The 19686-nt window shown below is 30.5% G+C and overlaps 1 protein-coding gene across 3 annotated transcripts; it reads right to left on the reverse strand.

Moving 5' to 3' along the window:
• Window positions 1-33: 33 nt before the first annotated feature.
• Window positions 34-7911, reverse strand: LOC120251684 (transcription factor BIM2-like). Of its 3 annotated transcripts, none has more exons than XM_039260303.1 (12): window positions 7605-7911; window positions 7404-7508; window positions 6334-6639; window positions 5060-5123; window positions 4854-4957; window positions 4647-4749; window positions 3566-3635; window positions 3397-3480; window positions 2465-2503; window positions 1917-2344; window positions 1075-1201; window positions 34-424 (listed from the first exon to the last, which is right to left on the reverse strand). In XM_039260303.1, the coding sequence occupies exons 1-12, from the start codon at window positions 7621-7623 to the stop codon at window positions 320-322; spliced, it is 1554 nt and encodes a 517-aa protein (XP_039116237.1). In that variant the 5' UTR covers window positions 7624-7911; the 3' UTR covers window positions 34-319. The 3 variants fall into 3 exon arrangements, with proteins under 3 accessions (XP_039116237.1, XP_039116253.1, XP_039116244.1); XM_039260319.1 differs by having other exon boundaries at window positions 6334-6607; window positions 7605-7910; XM_039260310.1 differs by lacking the exon at window positions 2465-2503.
• Window positions 7912-19686: the final 11775 nt, after the last annotated feature.

Raw genomic sequence — 19686 nt, forward strand, 5'->3', positions numbered from 1 at the left:
AGAACGCGGTTAGAACAAGAAAACCAGTGTAGCTTACAACAATAAAAAGGGCTTGCATTTTTTTTTAATCTCTTGATAATCAACAACTAAAAAGAGGAACTTCTCATATGAATGGAAGCCTGAAAGCAAAAGCAGCTTCTCAATTTGTAATGGAAGCCCTCCTCTCACTTCTCTCCATCACATTTGAAAACACAAATGAAAGAATACCCAGTAGCAGTTAATGATCTTGTTCAGGTACAGAGCAGCATTTACATCCCCACAGCCAGGCAACATGATGATGCCAAAAAATAAATGAGTTTCGTGGCAGCCCGTGTGAAGCCTACCTGTTCTCTGATCTCCTTCTCTTCGGCATGCGCTCAGCTTCCTCACCACCGGTACTCCCCATCCTCGAATGACCAAGCGCTCTGTGACCATCTCCGTGTTCCTAATACCACAGATTTGAAAGTAAGATCAAGACGAGATCAAACATTTTGTAATTTTACATAACTCTGCTTTGCTCATGAGAATGCAATTGAATTTGGCTAGAAAACTTTTCATTAATTTATTTAACAGGTACCATGAGTAACTAATTTCAGAAACATGTCCATTAAGAGTTACTTATATAATGGAAAGCAAATTACTTGCTCTTACGGATGACTGACGTCAGATTCACAATGCTAGCCAACTTTACTGGATTGTTTCTTATATCTTTCTCACCTTTATAAACAGGATTTAAATCGTAAAGCTAATGATGGTAAGCATAGCAAGATTAACTCTTCACATAAAAATTTCAATTCTCTTTGGCATGCTACGAAAATAATCATACTCCTTAGATGCATAACACTAAATGCTCCTTTCTCATCAAAGTAACGAAAAAATTAGGAGACTGCTAAAGGTGGGTGAGATGTGATCATAATCATTTTAGTGAGATATCAGGCTGTATATTGAAACTTAAATGCGCACAAATTATTCAGCCTGAGAGCAGCTAAAAGTACTAGAAAGAGATATTATCCTTGGAAACAATGAACTTTGTACTTGGTCAACCTATTATGAATGAAAAAAAAAATGGGAGGTAAGGATGATAAAGAATCATACCTTAGCATTTCCCATCCCAGGTCTCCTATCAGTCACTCGCTTACCAAAATTAATTCGCACAGAGATACTGGCTTGGGACAAATCCACCCCACTACTCTGCAAAGCCTCAGTCAATGATGTCAACAGCCTGTCAGAATAGACAATCCAGAACAAAGAAATTTAGTCCATGGTTTATATTTACTACCTGCCTATATCAACCAATCCAAAACTACAATATCATGGCCAGTACATGAAGCAACCCAGGCATGCAGTAATGTTGATGAGTTGGTCCAAATGAAAGTAAAAAGGAAAGAGAGCAAATCTCAAAAAGTGATATAGAAGTGTTGGTTTTGATATGCATTTGTAAATACCAACAAAACATCACGCATATGTAATTTCAAGGCCGTTGCAATTTAAAAAGAAAGTTTGTGCACACACTTGAAATAAAAAAAAGAAATCCAATGCTAGTTAAGATAGTCACAACTTTGACCGCCGACCAAATTAAGAAAAAGCAGCCCTTCATTAAAATAATGACGCAAGTACATTCTGGTAGGCAAGAATAAAAAAATGTCTCCATAGAAAATAACCAATTCTATGACTTCCATGTCCAAAAGGAAAAAAGCCTAATAAATCTATATAGGTAAAGAAATAATTATGGAGTTGGTAATTGTCAATAACAAGTGACTGAATCACATGAAAGGACACCATAAGGACAATAAAAACACAGATAAGCAGTATATCAAAATCATTTATGGAGTTAGTAATTATCAAAAAACAAGTGTCTGAATCACATGAAAGGACACCATAAGGAAAAAAAACACAGTTAAGACGGTATATTAAAAACATTCAAATTTAAAACTTACCCTTGAGAATAAACACTTGATACACTAATTGTGCCCTCGTCAACTGTCAGTTCTTCTTGCTCATTTAACATATCACTATTGACAGCACAGTCATTTTGAGATTGGGATTGATCCACAAAATTATCTCCATCTGAAAGCATCCTCTGCTGATTTTGTGCAGCTGCAGTTTCATTTCCAACTGTCGCATACAGGTTTGGCTGCAAAGGCACATGCACAGCAGCTACCGGGGAATTTTCTATTGTTTTATACGAAATGTCAGCCATCAAGTTGTCAGACTCCGATGGATTCTGAGAATTTGACATTACTGGTGCAACTGTGATACTGTTGTCATGAAACCTTCCAGAGAACATAAATGCAGCAGGTACAGAACCACCCTTAATCACTTGCGAAGGGTCATTGGGACCATCTGCGGGGCCTTGATTGTTATTCTGTAGCAGGAAGAAGCAACATTCACTTGAGTTCTTCAAAAAGAAAATTGGTACCACAAATTACAAAATTAACAAGAATATGCACTTGAAATCCACTTATGTTGATTTAATGACAGATACCCGAGCATTTTTCCAGATTGATCTAAAATAGGCCTTTTCCTGCCAAAAACCAAAATTGAAATCAATCAAAAAGTTTTTCTTTTTGAGGAAATTTAGTAATTAATATACATAGGGAATTGCGGAAGGCACTCCTAGGTTATTGGCAGTACTCGCAAAAAATTTTCCACACTTGTAAAAGGTGAGAAAGGAGGAAACCAAGTTTGTTGGACAAAAAGAAAAAAGAAAAACCAAGTAATTAATACTAGATTTTCCCTTCCACGAGAAAACGAAAAATAATCAAATTCAATAATTGTTGGAGACCTGTAATTTGGTCTACATATTTGCTTAAAAGCAGTTGATCCATTAAAATGTGGCTTTTACTTGCACTATGTACGCTTAAGGATGTAATCAAGAATTCAATATTCATGCAAATAAGAAATTAAAAACAAACAAACATATAAAAGGGCATAAACATCCATATACCAACTCTGGCAGCAAAACATAAATTATAATTACAACAATCCTCTAAGTTGTCTGGTCTCCTAGACAAACCCAACCATGCAGGCAACCACATCCATGTACATTTGCACACAGCATAGAAACATTTGCATCCACCCCGCCCCCTCCCTTTCCCTTCTTAAACAAAAACACACACACACACACACACAAAAGAAAAAACCCTGCCACAACCACCCCCACTCCCTCCCTTTCCCATTCCGTTCCCCTTTCCCTTCTTAAACAAAACACACACACACACACACAAAAGAAAGAAACCTGCCACTTCCAGTAAGAAATGGATCATCACCTCAATCTTCACTAGCAATCATCAAATCATACAGTTCCATGGAATTCTAAATATTCATGAACACATACTGAGGCAGAAATAGTCTTTCAACCCTAAATCAAATATATTGAGTTCAACCAAAATAGATCAGAGACTTATGAATGCTTACCCAGGCACTCTCCTGATTCCATCCTGGATATGATGCTTCGCACTTTTGTGCCTTCTCTTGTAAAAATCTAATATATTCAATCACCTACATGATGGATTCCACTCAGTCTAAAAATAACAATCAAATTGCACAGATCAAATAGTTGACAATCTAAGTATTTGTAGCTTACCTCCAAAAGAAATGATGCTTTGTCCCTCTTTTGATCGCTATGTGGTATAAGTTCTCGAAGTATCTGAAATCTGCAAAGCATATTTATAGTTCATCTCCATTACAATCATAGAAATAATATAAATTCAGAATTTATGTACCAACATGTGTAAACAACCAAATAACAACTGATAAGTTCTATCCAAACAAATGAGATTAACAGCTACTAAAAGCAGTGGTGACTCAACTCCATAAAAAGGTCCTCTACACAAATAATTGAAGATATAAAAACTAGTTCAAAATCAGTTTAACCAACAAGATGACTGTTTAGGCCACTTCTATATAATTGTGGATACAACATAGGAGGACTGCTTCCTGACTCGCATCTCTTGGCGTAATCCATTACTAGAGTTCTCGGTGATCAGTTGATATCTCAGGTAGCGAATTCAATAGGCAACAACAATTTATGATATTGTCAATCACATTTTATATACGTCATAATGAAATGATGACTCAAGGACATGAGATGTAACACAACAGGTAGCATGGTCCATACCAACTCGATCAAATAGACAAGGTTTTCATGAGCAGCTCAAGGTCGAACAATAAGAGCTCAAATTTCAGCCAGCCATTGAACAAATGAGCAGACTTTGAGCACCAAAGTCAAACTCAAATTAATTTTGGACCAAACTCAAGGAAATTCAAGCTCAATAAGTTTAAGCTTACTCAGTCTCATTTTTTTAAAATTATCAGCCAGAATTCTTCCCAAATGAACAGTAAGAAACATCCAACATTTATTGAGAAGATAAGCCCCCACAAACAAAACTATAAATAGTGAGAACAGAAGAAACAAATCATCAAAGAGAATTCCTGGTGCACATTCACAGGCAGCGTAATGACAAAATACTTTAAAACAAACATGCCTATTCCAAGCTACCCACATAATTACACAGGGCTTCCTTGTTAATAAGAAATCACCTACGCAACAATTCAAACATGAGAAATAAACAACAAAAACAGCCATTTTAACAATAAAACAAACAAACAAACAAACATACAAACATACAAACAAAAACAAAAAAACACAAAACAAACGGACTTGCCTGTCATTTATTTTGCTTCTCCGTCGCTGCTCCGTCGCAGAATGCTTTGACCGAGGAGTGCTGGGATCGCTGCTCCTCCGCTCCACTTTCCCACTCAATTCCCCTAGAACCAATTCAAAAAGAAAAAATCAACATAGAACAAAAAAAAGGGAACAAATAAAACCTCCAAGAAATCAAATAAAAAATGGAAAAATAAAAAGGAGCAACCTTTGTGAGAGGAGGATCCATCGCGCTTGCCAAACTCCTCATCATCGTCGCTGGACCTCGACACCGTCTCCATGGGACGCTTTCTCTCCTGCACCCCTTGTTGCCTGAAAAACACCAAGCCTCTCAGAAACCCTAACAGCAAACCAAAGAAACAGAGAAACCAAGACCAAAGAAACCATCAAGAAGGAGGAAGAGAGCTGCAAAACCTCGAAGACGAAATGGATCCAAAGGCGCCGATTCTACGGGCGACGATCGCCGGCGGCCACTGCCCTGAGATCGAAAACCAAAATCCCGATTGAGAGAGCAACGAACGAAGACAAGGGCGGCTTTTCTTCTCGATTTTTTTTAATTAATTATTTTTTTTTATTAAATTGGGGTAGCGGATGCGGATCCTTATCCTTATCGGAGCTCCGTTATGACGTGGACCCCACTCTTTTAAAAGGACATTTTCTCTAGATCTACTGCGTCGCGTGACTATCACGCGCGTCTCATGTAAACTGCCTCTTTTGCTAATTACCCCTTCAACTTTTTCCAAAAAGGATTTTAACAAATAACACCCTCATTATTTACCTCTTCCAAACAAATCCTTTTCGTATATATATATATATATATATTTTTTTCAGATATTGTTTTTCCAAAAGAAAACAATTTTAAAACACCATTTTGTGTTCAATGGATGCAAATCAGAAAAAAAAAGAAATGAACCATCAAATCATAAATAGTTTAAATGTGCATAATGAGTCATAGTTAAATAATGCTTGTCCACCATGACCTCATACAATTTGGATAGCTAAGATAGCCCATGCACGTAGACGTGTCAAAATATCATTGATCATTCACTAATCAACCCTTCAAAACATCTAAAATTGTTTTCTCAATATAACAGCTTCAAAACTTTCATTTAATATTCGTGATCATATATATACATGCATGGACATAATAAATTATGGACAAACATGCAAATCCCCCATTATACTCCATTATAGCCTGTAACCATCTTATTTCTATTTAAAAACAAATAACAAGCAAAAATCAAGAAAAATATACATATGTGGAGCATAATGTACTTAATGTTAAGTCCAATGAGCACTAATGGCCTCTCTTTGCATGAATTTTGAAATTAAATATTAATTTTTTTTTCAAAAATAATCACACTATATACGTCAGAGATTTGTGCACAAACCAAAAAATTTGATTGTAAACCATACTCATAATCAACAATCAATTATCATTATTACTTCTGATAAATTTTAAATTTAAGATTTTTTTAAATGACTCATCCTCGCCATTTGGTATCTCAAATTTAAAAACGGAACACTCAATGCAAGTAACTATTGTTATGTTTAACTGGAAATTTTTTTGATATTTTTTAATGTGAAAGTGGCATTAAATACAATATTTTATAAGAGTGGCATTTACTGAAATCATGACCGTAGGATAAAAAAGTGCAGATCACGAGGCAGTACAAATGAAGCCGTACCTCTAGACCCGGTAGGATCCTTGTTGGCCCCGGGTTCCTCCCAGAGTGAGAAGGGGACCCCGGCGTAATGCCCGGAGGACTCGGCGGCACGTGCGGAAGGGACGCACGTGACCTGCTCGTGCTTGATGGAAGACCTGATGGAAGCGAGGCCTGACACGTGACCGATGGTGTACGTGCCGACCCCGCCAGGCAGCACGTGATCCGGAGGTCTCTCGGTGGGCCCCGCCGCCGCACTGTCGATCGGCGATTCCCTCGCGTGCGACTTCTCAAACGGCTGCAAAAAATCGTGCGTCTTTAGATACAAACCTGCAAACAGAGAAAAAAACACCCAAACGGAAAACAATTTCCTTCCCATTATACCCCCGCCGTAATTTAATTTCAAGATTTATTTAAAGTAAATAACAACAACCAAACAAACAAACAAACACAGCCAAAACAGCACAGAGTGTGGGCATAGAACGAGATCTCGTGTCTTCCCAAAATACCCCTGTATTGATTTTTTTTTTTATAAACTGAATTTAACTCATAATTAAGATAAATAACACGAAAAAACAACTCCCGAAGAGATAAGATGAGATCTCACGTCTACAGTCTTCCTAAAATGCCCCCGTAATAAACACATTCTTCCCATTATGCCCCACAACCGTAATTTAATCACATAAATTACGTTTTAACCCATGCAAAGTAAGTCCTTCCCATTATGCCCCCGTGGTAATTTAATAAGAGAATTAACAACAAAAACAGCGCAAATGGACAAGAGACGAGATCTCGCGTGTTCTATTAAATTACTCATCATCATCCGTGATAAATTATTTTACAGTTAAACCCCTGTGAAACATACAATTTGCAAATAAACACTGGGATTTTAACAATTAGACCCTCCAAAACAGACCAAATTGCAAATAAACCCTGAGAATTTCACAATTAGATCAAATTCCATGAAATATCAAAGAACTAAAAGCAGAGAAAATTCACAGTGTTATCTAAATTCAAGAACAAGAAACAGAGAATTTAATCTAAATTATGAGTTAAATTCTTGAAAACAAAGCGTGATTAGAAATCACAAATACCTTGAGATGAAGGAGGAGGATGAGGAGGAGGAGGTCTTGGATCATGGAGCTGGAAAGAAGAATCCTTGTTGTAAAGGGATAAGAAATCGTGAGTCGCTTTTTTTCCTAAGAATTAATTTACTAATTAAAAATCAAAACAATAATTTTAAATTTAAAAAAAAAAAAACATGAAAAGTATTTAATTGGATGGTTTTGGCGTACCTTGAAGCTCCATCCACATCTGAGAAACAACAAACAAACAAGATCTCTTATCGCACTGAATTCAAATCGATTTCTTGAAAATCTTCAACAATTCAACAGAATCAAGACAAACAAGACAAGAATTGAATGAAATCGTCGTATTCTCAACGAAAACGAACAAAGAAAACACCGTTCGGATCGAGATCGGACGGAGGTGAAGATCAATGGCCAATGGAAAAAGAGAAAGAGAAAAGAGACGAAGTGATTGGATGGGAATTCAGAGACGAACCATTGAGATTGAGAGAGAGAGAGAGAGAGAAGTGTTGCCCTTTGAGCTTCTTTTATGCGGCGCTGAAGGCTTTTTTTTATTTATTTTTTATATATTTGTTCTCTTTTCCGTTGGGATTAAACGGCGTTAGGTTAACGGCGTTAGATGAACGTTTAACGGCGTCAACGGTTCTAATAGTAGATGAAAGGGGTTTCAGATCTGGGGCCGTTGTGTTGGTGTTGGGTTGTGAGTTTTATAAATTTTTAAAAAATTAATTTTTTTATTTTTTTATTTATTTGTTTTGAAATAAATGTGTGCATTTGTTATTCATTTAATTTTATAAATCCATAATAAAGTGAAAACGGACAAATTCTTTTACTTGCTTTATGTAATTAATTATAGAGGGATGTTATTATTTATTTTTTTATTTTTATTGGGTGGTGGGTATTAAGATTATTGTGATTTAGGCACTGTGAAATAAAATTAATGTTAATATTTTTTTTATAAAATGTTTAATGTAAAATTATTAATGAGTTTTATTATATAAATAAATAAATATCATAATAATTCTGATTTAAATAATTATGTTGTAGATTGTATAATTTTAATTTTGAATTTTAATACAGATTTTGACATGACTTTTAGGAAAAATAGAGAAAATGAATAATATAGATGTATCCTTTATATTAAAATGAATTTTTTTTTACAGAATAAATGTGAACGGAATTAATAACTCATACATCGTTATTTTGAATTATTAAAAGTTTACATTAGAAAAATTTAAATTTTTACCGAACCACAGAACCAAACGAAGTGTTAATATTTTGACATGAATTTTAAACTTATACCGCTTTTTTTCCCTTTTTAAAGGGACCTAGATTATTGTCACTAATCATCAAAATCGCATAGCTTTGAAAAAAAAATTATATATATACATGTGTGTGAAAATTTAATCAAATTTCCTTTAAAAAAAAATTAATCAAATTTTATGATAAATAAGAATGGATGTTTTTAACGTGTATCTCTCTCTCTCCGTAAAAATCCTAGTATTGTACTCTAAAAAGTTGCTCCTCCACATAAGCACCACATGCATGTGTTTTTAATTCAGTACATGTGCAGGGGTAAATGTACAAAAATGGCAAAAAAAATTTAATAAAAATTAAAAATAAATGATAGGGAGGCTAATGGAAATTTTCTCTCGATGTTGTTTTTGTCGTGTAGCGGGGCATTGACAAGTGTTTATGGGTGTTAAAAAAACAAAAAATAATAAAAAATAAACTTGGATGATTAGTGTACTAATCCCGATTAGATGAAACGATCTAATTAATTAATTTAAATTAATTAAGTTTAAATTTGGATCAGAGGATGTTGGGGACCATTAGAAAGAGGGAAGGGTCACGTGCGAAGGAGCACATTCGCATGGGCCCCACGCTAAGCAAAAGCGTGAATGACGCTCAACGTTGCGAGCTTTGCATGTGCTCCATCCTTATTAGAGATTCCACCACTCATCATCCACTTCTTTATTTTTTTTTTTTAAAATGATTTATACATATTTTTATTTTTATTTTTATTTTATTATTTATTATTACTTTTTAAACGTTTAAAATATGATGACTTTTTTTTTATATAATTCTATATTTTAAACAAAATTCATAATTAGCATGTACTTAGGGTAATATTCATTATTCAATGCAAAGCTATCAACACATTTATCTTTTTTATACTATTATATAACAATATGTATATACATATATATATATATATATATATATATATACAGAGAGTGTTCTCCAGTTGCCATTAAATTTACATCAACTGTTTACTATTGTCAATTTATATACAATATCAAATAGTATTAATTAATAATAATATACCATGAATGACAGTAACTCTGTACAATTATTCATATAAACAATTACTATTAGATAATGATATAACGACTGTCATCAAATATTTTTGAATAATAATACCTCTATGGACATTTGTAAGTAAAACTATCATATATATATATATATATATATAGAATTATGTCCATAGAAAACAATTATGTGAATATCCTTATATCAGCCATTGAACCAGATCATCTGTTGGTGCAACAGCAACATAAACCGTGTCCATCAAATAGTAAAATGAACAATGTGAAAGTTGGTAAACAATGTTGTGTAAAAATATATTGAAAAACAGATGACAATATAAAAGGACCTTTTAGAAATTTTCTTTTTTTGTGTGTGTGTGCGCTCCTTGTTTTAAGGCACAATGAAACAATTATTTTCTCTGTCTCTCACATGATATTTTTTAGAATTAATTATTAATTTGTTAAATTTATGATTATTAATAAAGTAAAAGATAAAATTATTAATGTACAAGTGGCAATCATATCAAAGGTTTTTAAAATAAAATGTTTCAAAAAATGATTAATTAAACCTATAAAATATGGCATTAAAATAAGAAACCATGTTAGTATGTTACACAAATAACACAACTCATGCTACTAACCAACAGTTCTATTGGTAGAAGGATGCAAATTATTTAATTGGTGTATGTGAGTAAATTATGCACATTTGCTTCAACTTGCATAATTGAATAAACAAAATTAATTCAACTTATTAATTTAGGCTTGTAATTATCAAATGTTAATTTGGACTTAAGTCTATTAACAAAATGTTGAAGTTTTGCATTAATTTTAAAGTTTACTATGCTCGAAATATTGAAAAAGTTTACCAAATATGAAATTTTTTTACCAAATATGAATAATTTTCAAGTATTAAACCTATCTTGAAACTTCTATGTCATGTAAATGAAAGAAAATTACTCAATTTTAAAGTTATCTATATATTTATATATATAAAGTTGAAATACTTATATGAAGAGTTTGCCTTTTATTTCACAACGGAAGATTAAAAAAAAAAAGTCTTTTGCCTAATGATTTTATTATGTTTATGGAAAGTAAGTTAATGTTTGTATATATTTAGTTGAAATAAATGATAAAATAATTATTTTACTAAATATGGATTCTGTCATTATTTTCTTATCCTATTTTCAATGCGTTATTGATTTATCATGACCAATTTAGATCCAATTATTAATTAATTATTGAATTATAAATTTTTATTTTTTTATTGAGTATATCTGTTTTGTTTTTAAACATTTATATATAAATATTTTGTCGAGAAATAAAGACAAATATGATAGGTTGAATAATTAATTTATATTGAATTAGTTTTTGGGTGTGAATAATGCAAATATTTAATAAAAATAAGAAAAAAAGAATCAAGATATATGTTAGGAATTTGTTTCACTGAATGGGTAATGTTTTTGAGACATTTATTCATGTTACAAAATTAGCATTCACTATGTATAGTATTCATTATTAGTGTTTCAATCAATTGATCGAACTATATTAATATTAGGTGATTAATTCATTTATCTAAAGCCATACAAAAATTTACATAAAATTGTTCAGAATTTTACTTTTTTTTACCGTAAGTAATAAAGGAAATTTTTATTTCATAAATTTAATAAAACAATATATCATAATAGACAATATATCATAATAGAATGTGTGTGTATGTGTGTGTGTGTGTGTGTGGAGATATAACCATAATTTTGGTTTTTTGTGCTACATCAAACATATTCATTTTGACTTTAAAACTAAAAAAAAGGACCAAAACTGTCCGATTTCTGATAATTTAAAATATTTGAACTTTTTTTTTATCTTAAAAATATTATTTAATCTATTTATACTGCTTATCAAATAAATATAAAAACTTAGTTAAAACAACTAAAAATACACTTTCATCCAATACATTTTCATAAATAAATAACATATTTATGTATCTATACATTATATATTCTAATCTACGGAACAAGATAAAACCGAAGTAATAAATACAACATGAAAATAAAATTAATATAACTGATTTGTTTTATATTTTTATAGTTATTTTGACAGGGACACAATTACTTAATTAACTCTAAGTTATTTTATTTATTTATTTTTCCAAAAACATTCTCTATCAAAATACGTTTTGAAGACCTTAAGATATATATATATATATATGTATAACACTAATATTAATATATTCATATTAGTTAGGTTTATCCTAAGTTATGAAAAAGGTGGCGAGCCCACCGATGAATGGTACAAATGTAGATCATGAGGTCAGAATCACGTGCTTGTCTGCTCTTAACTTTGCATGCATGGCTTTAAATTCACTGTTTTGTACACTGTCACTCAGATACATAAATTTATATATTTATATGTATCAGAGTCATGTCTCACGTGGGACTTCACTGACACCATCTCATATCTATCTCTTTCACACCAACCCTTCTACTCATCAACCTTATCTTACTTTTAATCATTTTTATTTACATATATTTAATTACTATAACATAATAATAAATTAATAACAAAGTTTGAAGGTTATCTTTATATAATATATATATATATATATACAAATATGATTCATCCTAGTAACCTCTCTAGATTTGAAATTCTTTAAAACAATTGTTAGCTAAATCATCATTAAATAGTTTCGACTGATGTAATTCTCCAAGAATCTGCAGATGATACCAAAGTAGTTTATATAGTAGTTTTAGATTTTGATTTAATAGTTACTGTGTAACTGTCCCTACAGTTTAAATTTAGAATGGTAAATATGTAAATTTATGTGAAGGACACTGGATTTGTTGATGTATATATATATATATATATATATATATATATATATATATATATATATATATATATGAGCAAGTTTATTTTGAGAAGAGTCTGTATGGAATTATGAATTTATATATAAGGGCATATATGAGAAAACACCTATGATTAAAAAACAGTTAGCATGCATGAGACCAGGTTACCCAACACTAACCGACTACTTAAAAGTCATCTGCCATACTTTTTACCACCTCGATATATATATATATATATATATATATATATATCTACTCAATCAATATATGATACTAACAGTATTAAACAATGTCAAATAATAAAATAAAATTTATGTGATTTATAGTCTGTCCCTTATATATAGCCACTATCTTTCTTCAGTCCATTTATTATAAGAGTTATTAATTTTATCTTTCTATTTTTTCAATTAGGCAAATTAAAATTTTATGTTAATCAGTCGTCAGCTTCTTCGTTAGCTAACATGGTTTAAAATATAAACGAGAATTTATTAAAATATTATAAAAAGTTATTAAAATTAAAAAACTCATAAAAAATAAAAAGTAAATAAAAAAATTAGAGGCTTGTTATGCCACATGTTATCATGCCATTTTAGATCGGGGAGTGAAACTCTTTGAACTTGAAATCCTAAACTAATTACCCAGCCTATCTTTTTAACCCCAAACAATCTTCTCCAACAACTTGGTGTTAGTCAATATAGGGGTTGGAGAGTTTGTTTAGGGTTTTAGGTTTGAGGTGTTTTATATCATGATCTGAAAATGACATGACAACACGTGACATAATACGTGGTAGTCATTTGAATTTTTTTAATTAAAAAAATAGAAGAATGAAATTAATAATTTTTATAATAGAAAGACTATCTTAGGGATTTTACTCAAATAGTAATCGTACACAATAAAATGGTGTGTTTAGTATAAGTAATAACTATTAAATAATTATTTAATAGCTATTATTAAACATCTTAAGAGAATACTAATTCTAAAGATGTACATAGTTAATGGTTTGCTATATATATATTTATATATATCATTATCATTTTATTATTATAAAATAAAAATATTATTTCAAAATAAAAAAAGACATGTTCTTATGGAATTAAACAACATTTTGAATTTGAGCATTTCATCAATAAAATGTGAGACTGAATTTATTTTACAACTCAAAAAGATTCCCTCGCCCTCTACGTTTCAGCAGAGACAAAAATGGAAGATTAAAGAATTACAAGGATATTTGGGAAAAAAAAAAGATTGATCTAGCTAATGACACTTATTTATCCTCCATTTTTTGTAAGTATATATACACATTTCCTCATGATCACCATAGTTTAAATGGTTTGGTTTTTGGGATTATGATTATAAATCTAATTAAATACTTATGAAACATTTAATTACCCAAACCTATCAACATAATTATTTGATTTAATTATTCAGCTGATTATTTGAATCATTGGGTATAATAATTTTTTTATTCTCAAATAATTTACCAAGGTTTTGTAATCAATATGAAAATTCTATTGTTATTACAATTAGGATCTTCCTTCAAAGAAAAAAAAATACCTAAATCACAAAATTTGTAATCCTTCTTTCTTATGTGTGAAAAAATAGTATTTGTAATCCTTCTATCTTATGTGTGAAAAAATAGTGTGTATAATATATTGTCATGATAGAGTTGGACGATGGTCTTTCACAAAGACAAATGTGGGAAGCTATGCCTATCTACATGACAACATCCCTATCAAGATCATTTCTCTTCTTTCTCGAAGGTTTATCCAAGGCAAAACTACATTATGAAAAAATTGTAATATTTGGTTCACTAATTTTTTTTTTAAAAAAAACCTATAACTGTAATAGTGTAATAGTTAAGGCACTTTACTAGTTTCTATATTAGATGTCGGGGATTTAACTTTCTCTCTCAATGCATGGCGTCTAGGCTGATTTGTCCATCTTGTTGAAAAAATATATATGTATTTTTAAGATTTTATTTAGGGTTGTTGTATGTCAACTTTTGCTTGTTATGTATGAATGGATATAATAGACTGATGTTCTATGATTAGTGTTTTTGTTGTCAACTCTTACATATCATAATATGAAATTTCACATATTATTTTTATATGGTTAATTGCTAATGTACTTTGGAATTATAATGTAGGACAAACAAAAAGGTGTATGTTATATTAAACACACTTATGTACATGAATTCTATATGATTGACTTCATGTCTGCATGGTGTCTAATACATGTACTAATTAGTTTGTAATTTTAAATTTTCTCCATAAATAATTAATAAGTTAAAAACCTCATAAGTTTTCAAATAATTATATTATTCCAACAATAAACCAGTTTATTATTTTGATAAATTAAAACAAAAATTAACTGCAATCCAAGCAGATTTTCTTAATCAAAGTTAATTTTTCCCCTCATAAATCAATGTCTCCATTCATTAAAACCTCAAAACTCAAATTTTGTATAAAAAAACTTTATAAAATGTATTTGTTTTAAAGTAAACACACTGATTAATATATAACTACATTATTTAATTTTAAAAAAATATTATTTCACAAGAGTGACCAACATGATCATTTAAATTGCACAAACTTAATTAATTACAATCTACCAACCCTAACCAATCATTCATTAGGTGTACACTTATTTATTAATACTTAAATAATACAACTTATAATATATTAATCAACATTCTTTTGTCAAGAATCAATGAATGAATGCCTTCTAATTAATTAAAAGAAACCATTGCTTTTAATTAAAATAATCACATTCCAATTAAGCAAACCATGTTCTTAGCACTCCTTTGCTTGCATTTTATTCATATATATATATTTTTATCAACACAAACAAATACATATTCTTATGTCTAAATTAAAGCTCTCATTTGTAATTAATGCTAAAAGCCTTCATTTCTTTGCCCAAAAGATATCCCAACAATGATAAATGCACATGAAGTCCATATCCCAAATGTCTCTCCCCACCAAAACAAGAAAGAACAATCCCATCTGTCTTCATTCATTAAACTATTAATCAATGATTTTAATATCTTGTGAAGATTCCAATTCATTAGCACAAATGAGATGTCTCATGCTTTTACTTAGTTCAATTTGATTAAAAAAAAACCAATAAAACTAATCTTATCAAATAACATTTTATCAATATTTTGGACAAAGAGTTAAAATGGAAAAACAAAAGTTACTACTTTGAATGTTTATATTATATTATCACTGACACTAATGATTAATCAAAGTGATGATCATAAAGAATAAAGTTTAAAGAAATTTTATATGTTGCACAAGTCCCGGTAACATGGACATTCCTGTCTTCGTTTTAAGGTATCAGTTTAGGGATCAGTAAATAACAATTATCATTATAAAACTCAAAGTAAACATGGTTAATAATTTAATACAAATAATTAACAACAAAAATGTTTACTCTAATCCCGTTGTTCCCGCTCATTCTGTACCCCATGGACACGTGTCCTTTTCTCAGTGGCCGGTTCCATTACTCTGTCACGTGATTAAAAATAAAAAGAAATTTTACAAATACCCCCTTTAATGGATGTTTGTAATAAGAAAAAAACGCAGGGGGGTTTTTGTAAAAGAGGATGTGAAGAATAGCACCGCTCGGGTCACGTGGCCAACTAATCTGGGTGGGGTAGGTGGGACCCACGGGAAGGGCAAAACCGGGAAGCGGTTTTGAGGGATGGCGGGAAAGAACGCATGTGAAGGGTTGGGGAGGGAGACGTCGACGTCATGATGGGGGAGGAGGTGGGGCCCATGACGGGGCGGCGACGCGGGGGATGGCACGTGAGAGAGGGACGCAGGTGCGACTCACGTGAGACCCATCCCCCCGCCACATGGGTGTGCGGCGCGCGTGCGGTGGTCCCCCTCCCGGGAGTTGCTTGTCGTGTTTCGGTATCACTAACGGATGTATCTTGTGACGCCGTTATAATCACGCCGTTGGGTCCATCGTTAACGCCGTTCCAGAGCTGTTCCGTTTTCGGCGTATTATTTTTAAAAATTATATATATATATTTGGCAAATTGTACAAATTCGTGTACATGCACACCACCTAAAATATATTTGACAAAAATTGAGTAAAAAATCTACTTTCACCACTGGGGATTTTTTTTTTTACACCACTGTGTTAGGTGTTTTAAAAAATCGTTTAATAAATTATATATATATTTTTAAATAATAAATATCAATAATATTTTTTTAACTATAGATATATTTTTATGAGTAAATATGAATAAATCTTATGTGAATGAGAATTGAGATGCATGTATAAAATTAATTTCTTTCACATATTTATAGTCTAAATTTGAGTCCATTTTAATAGCATGATAGAAACATATGTATGAGATTTTACTACTAACAGATAAAGAGATTGTTAGTGATAATCAAATATTTAAACAATAGAAAAATTAAGAAACAATAATTAGAATTAAAAAAATGGAAAAATAATTTAAAGGGGGATTTGCAAAAGAGACGGAGGTCACTGTCAGAAAGAAACGGGAAAGGGGAGGGCACGTGCGAAGTGGGTGAGGCGGTGCTGGGGCTTTGGGTTTGAGCTCGTGAGCGGTCACGTGGAACAGGTGGGACCCATGGGAGCATGTGCTCCACCGGAAATGACCTGTCTCCCCGTGCGATCAACCTGCCGGTCCCACCATGACGTGACGTCATCTGCCTCACGTGACGATCCAACACACCACCTCCCCACCTCGTCTTTCAACTTCTAGTGGACCTTAGGGTATACAACGTGGTTCAATTCTTTTTCATTGCCACGTGTTCATCCCGTCACTTCATGCTTTTCCTTGGTGCTCTCTGTTAATGGTTGATATATATATATATATAAATAATTTGTTATTTAAAAAATGCATGAAAATTGATATAATCAAAAGGGATGTGATCTAACGGTTCCTCGGTTCTCTTTGTTTGGGAGAAACGCCAGTTTGATTTTTCAATTTTAAAAAGATGAAAACATATGATAAGGATTGGGCACTTGTCATCATATAAAAAAATTATATATATATTTATATATAATTTGTTTTCTAAAGATTTAGAGATTTTGTTTTTTCACGAAAGTTATGGGGTGTTTGTTTGGTAATTGATAGTATTTAGAACTCCTTGTAGTTGGAATTACAAAGTTTCTTGAAGAAAATTGTTTAGTTTGGTGGATTTAAAAAAATAACTGGAGTTGCAAATCCTCTTTGATTGGATTTTTGGTGAATTTGGAACTACACCCAAATTGGGTGTAGTTTCAAATCCAACATTTGGAATTCCAATTAAAATTATTTTTTATAAAACTAAAATATAGTTAGAATACAAACAAATAAAATTATATAATTAATTAATTAATTAATTTGACAAATTATATTTTTGGTGGTATATAATTGATATATTATATTATATTAATTATAAAATAATTAATATATTATATTTTATTATAATAAATTAAGTATATATTAATTATATTAATTACTCATAATATTTAATATTTAATATTTAAAATTTAAATTCATGTTTACATAAAATAAAAATAATTTATATTAATTATTACATCAAACCAGTTTTCTAAATCCAAATTTATAAATACCTCCAACCAAACACAAAATTCTATGATCCAGCATTACAAATACATCCAACCAAACACTTGATTTGACTCTCTTGGTTTTTAAATACAAGGATTTATAAATTTAAATCCACTATATTTTCAATTACATCCAACCAAACACTCTTTTAGTGTTTTAACCGAATGCATTCAGAAATTAGGTTAATTAAAGACGGAATAAAATATTCATAAATTTGATTTTTCAGTTTGTAAAAGAAATAAATCAAGACTGAAACACTCATAAACACTACATTGATTGTTAAAATTCATGAATATTTTAATACCATATGATATTACTTATTGAACAATTTAAACATCTAATTAATTATATTGTGTGTGTAAAGCTATTGTAGTTGAACTTAATTTGATTTTTATATTTATTTTTAATAAAATGAGTTTGAGCTTAATAAAATAAAGTTTAAAATAGGTTTTGCTCAAATTTAAGCTCAAATTAAGTTAAAATAATGTTGAATATAAAGCGCTAAGCTTGACTCCATTACAACCCTAACAAGACACAATATATATATATATATATATTTATGTCATAAATTTATTTAAAACTTAAATTTCACGCATTAAAAATAAAAATAAAATATAAAAACATTGAAAAAGACAAAATGTATATAGTATATATATTTATTGACAACTATGTTCATCAAAATAAATAAACTTAAAATCAATGTTGACTGTTGCGGATTGTTGGGTAGGTTCCGTTCAAACCAAAAAGCTGTTGCGAAACTTTTTTTTGACCTGAATTGGAAATATATCCTATTTTCCACGTGATTTAGGAGGTTCCACAAGCAATTGATATTTCATCAATTGACTATAGTTTTGTTGAAAAAGAGAAAAACAGGTTGGATTAAAATCACCTCATCCAAAACTTAGGGCGTTTGATTCATAGTAATAATATATTACTATGATAATAAAATTATTGTGGTAATATGATTAATAATGTTATATGTCATGAATATTGTGATAATGTGAGATTACCATGTTTGGTTGAGAATTTATATTACTCGGTAATCTTTTATTACCATGTTTGGTTAGTCATGATAATCACCTCAGTAATATGTCAAATTTATCAAAATACCTTTATATATAAAATTTTAAAAAATAGAATTTAAAGTATTTAGATAAATAAATAATTAAATCATAATATTAAAAATTATTATCTTCACAATTTTTTAAAATACCTTTGTATTTACCAAAATATCTCTATATATAAAATTTTGAAAATTTTAATTTAAATTATTTAGATAAATAAATAATTAAATTATAATATCAAAAAAAAAAAATTATAATTTTTTAAAATACCTTTGTATTTACCAAAATACCCCTATGTGTAAAAATTTGAAAAACTTAATTTAAAGTATTTAGATAAATAAATAATTAAATTATAATATCAAAAATAATAAGGGAAAATAAAAACTAAGGTTTTGATAATCAATGTAATAAGGAATTAGATTAAATGAGTGAGGGCATAATTGGGAAAAAAAAACATTACACATTATTACTAACTTG

Source organism: Dioscorea cayenensis, chromosome 3, assembly GCF_009730915.1.
Source record: "Dioscorea cayenensis subsp. rotundata cultivar TDr96_F1 chromosome 3, TDr96_F1_v2_PseudoChromosome.rev07_lg8_w22 25.fasta, whole genome shotgun sequence".
In the NCBI taxonomy this organism is placed as follows: Eukaryota; Viridiplantae; Streptophyta; class Magnoliopsida; order Dioscoreales; family Dioscoreaceae; genus Dioscorea; species Dioscorea cayenensis.

Coding starts and splice junctions, on each gene's coding strand:
- LOC120251684 (XM_039260303.1), bottom strand. Junction 3,481..3,565: donor AAGCATCATTTCTTTTGGAG/GTAAGCTACAAA, acceptor TCCATCATGTAG/GTGATTGAATATATTAGATT. Junction 425..1,074: donor CTGGGATGGGAAATGCTAAG/GTATGATTCTTT, acceptor CTGTGGTATTAG/GAACACGGAGATGGTCACAG.